Source organism: Aethina tumida, chromosome 2 (genome assembly GCF_024364675.1).
Source record: "Aethina tumida isolate Nest 87 chromosome 2, icAetTumi1.1, whole genome shotgun sequence".
NCBI lineage: Eukaryota > Metazoa > Arthropoda > Insecta > Coleoptera > Nitidulidae > Aethina > Aethina tumida.
Window position 1 is genome coordinate 6,644,037 of NC_065436.1, and position 12,039 is coordinate 6,656,075.

Sequence of the window (12,039 nt, forward strand, 5' to 3'; positions counted from 1 at the left end):
CCTGAAAATAAAACCATTAAATGTATCGATATCGATAAAAAATAAACATAATATTAATTGTAAAAATTGAAACCTAAATACTTTTTTATTAAAATAATAAAAGGATAATGATCAATATAAAGAATGTTACAACAACAGAAGATCTAATTATATTTTTTTAGGAATTGTATGATGTACTCAGTATATTCAGTATCTTTTCTTTTATTTTAATTAAAATATCCTGAATATTACTCCTAAACGGAATTCCTTAGGATTCCTGTAAGTATCCCATGATTTGTAGTCCCTTGTTGGAATTCATTAGGAAGAAGACTGTTTTTCATTTATTATGTCAAAAGTGAGAATAAATTAAGGAAAAGGTAACATACAATGTGGAAGAAGAAAAAGAATTTCAAGGTGTTATTATTGCCCTGTTTATATAGGTTTCCACCGTTAAGAAAATGTTTTTTAAGAATTAACTCTCCCATATTCGATATTTTAGCCATTATTTTTATTTGCCCTTTCTTAGATTTAAATGTGTCTTGCAGTTCATCGAAACTGGATGAGAAGCTTCAGGAGTAATGTATTGCAACAAATTTTCTGACATTAGTCATTAGTTTTCTTTTATGTGTGTGTTTTTCCCTCAGACTAAACTTATACTGTATCGGTACATAATTCCTTTTCAATCAAGTGTGTATTGTATTTACCACCATAGAATAAATATGTAAATCAAAATTACAACATATTTTTTTTAAATTTATGTATATAATTAGAGAAAATATCTTAAAATTATAATATTAGTTCAAACTGTAGATTCACCTTTTTAATATTTGATTGTATTATTTTAAATTAATTCTGAAATGAAAGAAATATGATAATAGTATATCAATTATTAGTTTATATTCACATTATGGTGATAATTTCAATAAAGAATTATTTTTTTTCAGCGATGACGTTAAATATAATAAAATATTCAAAAATTTTCTAATTTTCTCTAAAATATCTGAAAGTACTGATTTTAAGTAGGCAATACAAGAATATTATACTTTTTTTATTAATTTAGCACTTGACATAATTTTTGATATATGAAAATTATTCTAATTCTTAAAAGAATTTTAATTTTCAAGAATTAAAAATTTCAATATTTACTGTATACCATTTTTTGATAAACTTTAAACGTGTTAGGAAATTGAAAGTGGTGGTAGAGTGAATTATATGTTGAAATGGCACAAAATACTTTAAAAAATAAGAGAAAAATTATGTTTTTATCACATTACTGCTAAAAGATTAGAGTTACCTCAAGGGAAATTTGTGAGTGTCCTTAACTGGTCTTCAATGTCTTAGGATAGCATACGTTCACTATGGGTACTTTTATTTAAAACAAAAGAGTGAGTAATTTATATGTAGTTTATCTTTGTACATGAAATTTTTTGTTATAATTTTAACTAATGAGTAACAGAGTCATGGGAACACTGGTTAAATGCCAGTAGAATTTATTATTATATATTATACATATTTAATTATTAATTATTATATTGTTAATATTAAAAAATACATTTTTTATGTTTTTAGACAGATCAGTTCATTATATATATTTATCAGCAATTGACCTTAAAGAAATAAGTAAATGCAACACATCTATCTATAAATTAACATAATTTATTTTCATTGTATTTATGGGATTTGAAAATATGTTTCATAATTCGTGAAAACAAAATTACATCGATTTAAATTTAAATGTGGTATAAAGCAATCAATTAGTCAACACTCAGTCCAAAAGAATAGTAACATTTTAATTATTACATTTAATAATTATGTGCCAATTTAACAATAATATTATTTAATTAAATAACTTTTCAACCATAGTTTTATAACTTTCATAATGTTGTGTGTTTATTAAATTGTCAGTAGTGGTCACTTAGATGAGGCACCTAAGAACATTAATATTAAAAAATACATTTTTTATGTTTTTATTCTTTAAAATAAAATATAACTTAATATTCAAATTATAATAATAGGGTTGTAAAACTGACAATTAAACAATTAATGACAGTTTTATATTAAATTTCATTTATTATATTGTATGTAAATTCTCCAGAGGCACTTTTAAATGTGCCTCTTCGCAGTTTCAATGCACGCGCATGCGCTTTAAGGTTTCCGATTCTTACTATTTGGCATCAATCATAACACGAAATAATTTATTAATATAAGAAATTGCGTTGAGGTGGTGGTTTTCTTATCAAATAAATGTATATTTCCAGTTTAAATTATTATGGCCGAATGTTTATTGTTAAAGAATTAAACTGTCCAATTCCTAATTTGAATACTTTAACAAATACGGGACAAAAAACTGTTACATTACTATATTTTGGTACGATAAATTTGGCTAACAGGAATGAATAAATTATTTTTGTGGCCAAGTCTTTTATATTTTATATTTTCAAGGGACAGTGAAGACTAAATTTACAAGACAAAAGCACCGATTATTCAAATTTTATGTAAGTAAATTATGTGTAAATAAAAATAAAATACTGTTTTTGTTCAATATATGACACCACCCTCAAACCTAATAGGGTGTCATCTGATTTTAATAAAAAAATAGTAGTAGATATTTTATATAGCACATAGCCTATATAAAAAAATATATACAGTAAATAGCAATATACATATAATATATACACAATTTTTAAAGATTTTTCAGAATTATTTTCTAATAATTCAATACATTTTTAATTTACAAATTTTATATTATGGATAATTTCATATTTTTGTTATTCAGTTTATATGCCATGATTTATATCATGATTAACTATTTAATTTAAGGCCAAGAACCACTAATCTATTCTAATCGTAATATAAATTACATTTCTAATAAAAATATATTTAAATAAAATATATTCTTTAAACATTATTATAATAATTTTTAGGTGAACTTAAATCAGAAAATGTAACTTTAATTTATTCTATAATATAATATCATTTAATCAAACTTTAATAAAAAAATAGTAATTTAGGTTCTTAATATGTTATACTATTTATTTTTGTTATTAAATCGAGTTTAACGTTACTCTTTCTATAAAGAATAGAAAAATTTTGCATACTACGTAAATATCCATAAATTCGAATAAATTTATACAGAATATAAAATTTATTTTTATTGCTAATTAACCAAGAATTGTTGTTAAAAAATACCAAACAAACATCTTTAAAAATAAATCTATTTGAAGTCTTCAGAGTTGACCAAAGTTAAAAATTATTACACGTGAAAAGTGAAAAAATCATACATATTTTAATTTTGAAACTCTCATTAAGTTTTTAAAATTACAAAAAATTAACATAAATCAACACTTCTTATGAGATTCCAAAGTAATCGTGTTAAGTATTACTTGTTAAAAGTAACAAGAGTACCAAACTGTGAAAATTAGAATGATCTTACAAAATGTAAAAAATGATGTAAAATCAATAAATTTATTAAAAGAAACAAATGGCAAAAATCAACTTTAATCAAGAGAAAACTGTGTAATAGGATGAACAACTTCGAAAAAATATTGTTTAACATAATTTTTGAGTTCTATAAACCATATTTTATTTGATATTTTATTAATTTTATAATACGTTTTGATACGACATTCTTCTACTTTATAAACCATATTATTTAAAAAGTATATTATATAATAATAATAAAATTTGCTTTATATCCATTTCCATATATAAAATAAAAAGAGAAATGTTTAACATAAAAATTTATTTACTTCGATGAAAGGAATCCATTGGGTCTTACTAGTAAGAAATTGTCTGTTATGTACAGTTTGGTCGTAAAAAGTCTCCGACCAGATAACTTCTGAATGGTGAATGTGAGAGCCAAATTTCAGGACAAACTATACATTTTTTTTAATAGATACAAGGAGAGCATTATGAGCTGGACCTGGATATATCTGTGGAAGGTCAACGACATTCTAAGGACAGAAGTGGTACCAAATGTATGTCAAAAAATCGAAGAACTGTCAAACACCCTTCCAACCTTAGTCGACCATCCAGGAACATCTTCAGCAGATTGGATCCTTTAATCATTGGAGACGAAAAATGGGTCCTACAAGTCGGGTTTACATCCCAAAAAGTTTCTTCTGTGAGTTTGGTGGAGTATTCATGGAAATAGTCACTTTGAAGTGCTGAAATCTGGACAAACTGTTAATGCAAACCTTTATTGTGAACTATTGGATCTAGTGAACCAATATTTAGTCGAAAAGTATTCAGTGATTGTCAACACGACAATTTAAGACCTCAGTGTTAAAGATTCTCATTGGAAATAATTAATGAATTGGGGTTTGAGGTACTGCCTGGCCCACCATACTCACCCGATTTTGCACACTCAGTTCATCCATTTATTACCATACCTACAACATTTTCTTAGTGGCAAAAATTTGACAATTTGGTTACTCAAAAACCAATTTTGTCGGTCCAGGATTGAAAATTTGTTGTTGATAACTAGAATTGATTAAAAATAAAGGTTTACACTAAATTTATTTATTTGAATTTAATGTAAGAAAACCACATTACACCTTGTTATACATATTAATGTATAATGTATTAAATTAAATTAATTTTTCCATTTGATTATGGTTATTGATCCATAACTCACCGTTAGACGTTTTAATCCAGATTAAAATTGCCAGTTACCCCGATACGACATGTTAAGTTTAATGCTCCTGTTAATATTCTTCCTGAACTTAATACCCATTTTTTCTGGTAATAAATCATGGATCGCGTCCCAGTTTTTTAACAATCCAATTAGGTAAATGCAAAGTAATAAAGTAAACGTTATTCAATAATAAGTAATATACTTAGCAAAACTACCTCCTCCATGCATGCATGTTTGCCTTACAACGTTGCCAAGTGTTCTACTCATGTAAACGATGAAGAGACGTTAGAGTTGGGAATAACCGACATTTTAATAACCAACTAGTCACACTAACGACTTATTTCAATAACCGACTGTTGATCAGTCGACTGAAATCAATTGGACACATGACACAGGTCAATGCAACTAATGTTTATTTAAGTTACTTTTCATGTGACAATTGAATAATTGTTGAATAAGGTTATATATAACACTCTAATTTTAGTAAATTTTAAAATGTTAGACATTTTATTAAAATTATACGTCCAAGATGGCAAAAAGAAAAGATAAAATTTTTATATTAAGTCAGATTTAATCATAAAATATATTTTTTGTAATTTATTATAGTAACTTTAGGTGGTAATAAAATTATTTTTTAATTTGTTTTTGTTAATATTATATTTAAAGCAAATGTAATCACATTTCTGGCTAATTACAAAAATATTTGAGCACGATTTAGTTAATTTTAAAATTTAATTAATTAATAATTAATTTAAACTAAATTGTTGTGTTAAGTCAAAAATGGCTTCACTTATCAGCCACATTATTTTGTTGTTTAAAATTGATAGATAGAAACACAACAATGTTAGTTATTTTATACCTTTCAGTATGGTAGTTTGAATGTCTTCGCCTTTGGGAAAATGCGTACGCATTGGCAACGCCGGAAGAATCTCCTGCCACACACTGGTGCTATTTCGCGGCAGTCAGTACTGAGCAGTTCATGCGCGTTCGTGTCTTGCGTACCTTCGTGTTTTCGTGTTCATGATACCGAAGCGGTATTCGAAATAAGTTCAGTTTCTAAAAAGTGACTTGGTGCAATTACGAGACCGGCAATCTTCTGCATTCGGATCAGCAAACGGGCCACCATCGACATGACGCTCCGATTGGTTTTACTCATTTTCTCAGCAATTATATCAGGCAAGAGTTTTTCGTTTTTGTTGTATAGGATAGTGCCAATAACGTTCACAGTTCACAGTTATCATTGTCCTGAAATACGTTTACAATTAGGTTTGATCTAGTTAAGCTAATGAGTAATTTCTAAATTTAATTTGCGAACGACCTGCTGCATTGTTAATTCACTTAAATCATCATTTTTACCGGTTTGTTGTAATTAATGCACATGTTGTGTTTGTGGTGTTTCAAATTTTTAGTTTCTGTATTTAGCTGTATATTTTAAATTATATTCTTTAGTTACTTTTATGAAATTTCAATTTACTATTTATTTACATGACAATTAATTATTTTCATTTTTATACAAATTTAGTTAATTGTTGAAACAAATTTGTGTTGTTAATGTTAAAATTTAATTCATTGTAAGATAAATTTGTGTGGAATTAACAATCTTAAAACAAATTTTGAAATTTTTAATATTTTATGCAGTTGGTACATTTAATTTATCTTTTATTTCTAATATTTCAAAAATTGAATCAAATTTTAACTTTTGTATTTTTTAATACTTTTTTAAATTAAAACCATGAAATATTTTAAGCCAATTTTAACATATACGATGTATGATTAACTAAATAATTTAGTTATTATTTTTAAATATTAAAATTTAATTTGTTGTAAGAAAATTGTTGCGGAATTAACAATCTTAAGACATGTTTTTAATTTTTATTATTATATGTAATTGATACATTTAACTTATCTTTTATTTCTAATTTTTTTAATTGAAGATCTTTCTAAATATTAAATATATTTGAAGCAAATTTTAACATATACAAAAAAATGAATAATTAACAATATCAAAACACTTCTTTCTAACATCTTATACCATATAATTGATATATTTATATTAACATTTCTTTAAATTACAAACATTAAATATTTGCAACCAATTTAATTTTTATATTTATCATTTTATGGTTTAATTCATTGGAATTAACAATCTTAAGACAAATTTTTAAATTTTAATATTTTATGTAGTTGGTACATTTAATATATCTAATTTTTTTACTTGAAGTAATTTTCAAACATTAAATATATTTGAGGCTAATTTTAACATATACAAAAAAATTGATTATCAATTTCAACATACTTTTAATTTGTATCATTTTATACTGTAGTTGATGTATCTATATTAATATTTTTTTAAAATACACACAGAAAAAAATTTGAAACCTCTTTGAACATATACAATGTTAAGACAAATTTTGAAATTTTAATATTTTATGTAGTTGGTACACTTAATTTATCTTATACTTTTATTCTTTTAATTGAAGATCTTTCCAAAGATTATATTATATATATATTTGAAGAAAATTTAGCATACAACTGATGAACTAATTATTTTGTTTTTTTATATTTATGTTAACATTTAATCCAATCTAAGATAAATTTATTTGGAATTAACAATCTTAAAACATTATAAATTTTTAATATTTTATTATTATTATTATTTATTGCTATTAAACTGATTTAATATATACAAAAAACAAAATTAAATAAAATAGTTTTAAAAGTTAAATATTAAAAGTAAGAAAAAATAAACAAATAAAATAAAAAAAATAACATATTTTCTCTTTAGTAATGTATTTTATAAATTCTAATAATATAATAAATAAATGAATAAAAATCTAAAAAATTTAAAAGCATATTTGTAATATAATTCATTTATTTATTATATTATTAGAATTGTGTGAAAGTGTTCCTAAAAATTAAAATAATAATAATAATAATAATAATAATAATAATAATAATAATAATAATAATAATAATAATAATAATAATAATAATAATATAAATAATATATTTGTTACATTTTTAAAATGGTTCAATTTAGTTATAATTTTCATATTTTAATTTATTTTTTTTTAAATATTTTGTGGCAATATTTACATTATAATTTATCAGTTTCAGAATATTTTCTTTATTTCAAAAGTTTTAGAAATTTTAAGTAATTTTTAACATACAAAAAACTTTCAAAACTTTGTGGTAATATTTACGTATTTTTATTTTTTAATTTAAGTACTAAATATATTTTGATTGATATTATTTATTATATTATGTGTTAAATTAATAAATATAATATAAATTTTAGCACGCACTTTCAATTTTTGATATTTTATAAATGATTTACTATTAATATTTAATTTTAATTAGCATATATAAAAAATTATATGTTATAAATAGCAACAACAAAATATACAACAAATGCAGAATTTTTAAAGTTTTCTGATTTTAATGCATAAGTTGAATTATTATGATTTTCAAATATTTCAACACATTTTTAATTTTCAAATTACAATTTCATATTATGAGTAATTTCACATTCTTTTAATTCAATTTATCTATATAAATTGATATGAACATGATTAACTAATTATTTTAGTTTTTATATTTGTTAAATTTCCATTATATTATCAATTTGTGTGAAATTTAAGAATTTTTAATACAATTTTTTAATTTTTAATTTTATATAGTTCATTGTATAAATTTGATTTATTTTATCACTAATTATTTGAAGCAAATTTTAGTGTATATCAACAAATTATATACTATAAATGGTATTGTATATACTATAAATAGTGAATTTTTAAATGATTTTTAGATTTTTAATGTATTAGCTGAGTTGTTATAAATTTTCCAATATTTCAACACATTTTTAATTTTCAAATTTTAATTTTATATTATAAGTAATCTCATATTATTGTCATTCAATTTATATAGTAAATATATTATTATTATTATAGTTTCTATATTCGATAAATTTTAAATATTATATAAATTCATATGTAAATTTAAATCTAACAATTTCAATACACTCCTTTAATTTGTAATATTTTATATAGTTTACTATAAATGTGTAATTTAACTATGAATTATTATGAATTTCTCAATATTTCACATTTTTAATTTTTAGATTATAATTTCATTCTTATTAAATTTATTTAGAATATATATATATATATATGTTTTAATTCATTAATATTTGTAGTTGTTAAAATTTAATTATAGAACAAATATATGTATACTTTTTAATTTCAAGACCCTTTTTTAATTACAAAAGTACATAATTTTAAAATACTTTCAGATTTCTGATATTGATTAATTATTTAAATTATTATGACTTTCTTAATATTGCAACACATTTTTAATTTATAAATTTTAATTTTGTATTATGAATCATATGATGATAATATTTATATTTCATTACTGTTTAATTTTTACTTAATTGTACTTAATAATATTCTTCATTTTTAGATTGAAAATGTTCATTGGTTTAAAATAAATAAATAAAAGATCAGTAAAGTAAATAATAATAAACAATGATATGAATGAATGGTTTTTTAATAAATCAAAATTAAACTATGATATTGGGTTTTAATTAAACTACTTATTTATTTAAAAATATAAAAAAATGTGTCGATCGATTGAAACGATAAATTAAAATAAAGAAAGCATAAATAATTGTATGCTACAACTAATAATGCATTGCTTTGGGGAAACATTTGTTTTGTGTTGATTTGATGCTTTAGAATAGGAAAATGGCAAAACAAATATTTATTACGTATACATTTTCCTGGCTACAAGATTTTCAGACTTATTTTACTTAATTTAAAATTAACTAAATACTTACAGAACAGTAACCTTTCAAATTATCTTTATTTTCATAAATTTTATTGTAGTTAAGATCCATACAATTAACCCGGAGTCACCAAAAAAAGATGAATTTTTAGGGCATGAATCATGTTCTGAGTGTTTTGTCTCTCTTGTTTTCAATAAAATTGTTTATAAAATATCTACAAACACATTTCATATACACAAATTTGTAATTTCTCTCCAACCTACGTCAAGAAAGCTAAAATAATGTTGGAAACTTTTTTATTTATCATTATTTTAAAACCACATCTTCGGTTTTTGGCATTTGGTATCATAAATAAAATATAATTTGGTAAATAATCACATCAATATTCTTTACAGGCAGCTTTTTTTGCTCACTGGCTGAGTGTTCGAAGAGCTTGTAACAATATTAATTCAGTAGGTACAGATACAATTCAAACGGATGAAGGTGGAATGTGCCTAAAAGAACAAAATTGAATTGAATTTGAGCAATAAAAAATCAAATTTATAAAAATATATATCAGTGAGAAACTTATATCAGTTTATTTATTGTTTTTACTTGAAGGATTTTGTAGCTATTCATTGTTATTATATTATAAACTATAAATTAATTTTAAATATAACTCATTTGTCATTGAATTTAAACATTTTATTCAGTTAATAGGAAGCCTCACATTTAAAGGAAGTGAGAAAAAGGTTCAATACACAGTGACAAAAATGTTATTAAAATTTCAGTTCTGAGTTTCTTATGATGTAATTCAACAAAGGCAGCCACAAAGTAAACTGTGATTCCAGTATCCACGATAATTTTATTCAACTGCCATTTGATTGTCTCCACATCGTTGGCATACTAAAATCCAAACTCTGTTCTCTCTGCTGCAGCCCAAGGGCCACTCCCAGTTTTTTTAATATTTTGTTGGACGACCAAAAATTTGATGAAATAACAAAAATAAGCTTTTTTAAGTGCCTCGGTTAATTGAATATGAAACGGTCAGTGTAAACATTAGACATTTGTTTTGGCATTTTAATGAAAATTTTTTAATCGAACAGTTTGATGCACTAAAATTGACAGATGAGTTTGAATCAGAGCTCATCAGTGGTCAAAAATAAAATGTGACGTCAAAAAAAAAAAAAAAAAATACGTATATAGTGATGGAAAAAAGTATAGTTATTTATTCACTTGTTACAAATATTACTTAATATTTTCCCTTCGTAAAAAAATAATAACTCAAATAATTCATTATTATTGTGGTTAGATATACTTCTCTGCATATGTTTTAAAAATGTATAGCTTTTCGTATACTCTGTACAATTTAGAATAAAAAGATGCTCTTAAATGTTTTTAATTAACACACTCCTTTTTGATATATTTGAGTTTTAATGTTTGAAGAAAATTAAAAAAACATTAAAACCGAAATATCTCAAAAACACCTGTGATAATCAAAATTAATCAAGAGTACTTTTTTCTTCCAAATTGTGCAAGGAATACGAAAAGCTGAATTTTAAAATTTAAAAAATATTCAGTAGCGTAGAAAAGGAGACAACAAAAAGAGGTGAACCCCATTGAATTCTAGACATGAATTTTAGAATAATATATACCAAATTTAAACACGATTGGGTCAAAGGTTACAGAAATATGAGAAAGAAACATTTTTTGAAATTTATAAATGAGGAGCCACATTTTCTTCAGGAGAAACTTCAGAAAATAATTTTATTTAAATTTTCTTTATTATGGGTATGCTAAGTGGTCCCAAAATTTGAACACCTTGTATTTTGACCACCTATTAATTATTTTATAATAAGCGACATAAATTTTTAGGTTTTTTTGAATTGTAGGGTTGAAAAATTGACAAAAAAATTATTATATGAATAATATATTTATTAGAATTTTTAAAATGTTGCAATTTATTTATAATTTTCAAATTTTAATTTCAAAAGTTTTAAAAATTTGAAGTAAATTTTAACATATACAAAATATTATTAAATATTTAAAAAATAATAATAAAAACACATAAGAGAAATATGGAATTGAAATATTTTTTATTTTTTGTTGACAGATTTCAATAATATAATGATTAACTTTGTGGTAACATTTACGTATTATTATTTTTAATTTAAGTAGTAAAACTATTTTGATTGATATTATTTATTATATTATGTGTTAAATTTTAAATATAATATAAATTTTAGCAATTTTTGATATTTTATAATTATTATAATTTTATGATTTTCAAATATTTTAACACATTTTTAATTTTTAAATTTCAATTTCATATTATGAGTAATTTCACATTCTTGTAATTCAATTTATCTTTCTATAATTCATCTTATCTATAACTTATATATTATGATTAATTAATTATTTTAGTTTTTATATTTGCTAAATTTCCATTATATTATAAATTTGTCGTAAATTTAAATTTAACAATTTTTAACACACTTTTAATTTTTGATATTTTATATAGTTCATTCATTTGAAGCAAATTTTAGTGTATATAAATAAATTATATATTATATAATAATATATTATATAATAATATTATATTTTATTATATTTATTATATATTTTATATATAATTTTTAAAAAATTTTCAGATTTTTAA

At 22.4% G+C, this 12,039-nt stretch overlaps 1 protein-coding gene across 1 annotated transcript in view; it reads left to right on the forward strand.

Annotated features, from left to right (window-relative positions):
• The first annotated feature begins 5,571 nt into the window (after nucleotides 1-5,571).
• LOC109605141 (cysteine-rich motor neuron 1 protein) overlaps nucleotides 5,572-12,039 on the forward strand; it is a 330,447-nt gene continuing 323,979 nt past the window's right edge. The window contains exon 1 of the mRNA XM_049963877.1: nucleotides 5,572-5,791. Within this exon, the coding sequence (XP_049819834.1) occupies nucleotides 5,746-5,791 (46 nt within the window). The 5' untranslated portion in view covers nucleotides 5,572-5,745. The remainder of the gene's footprint in view (nucleotides 5,792-12,039) is intronic.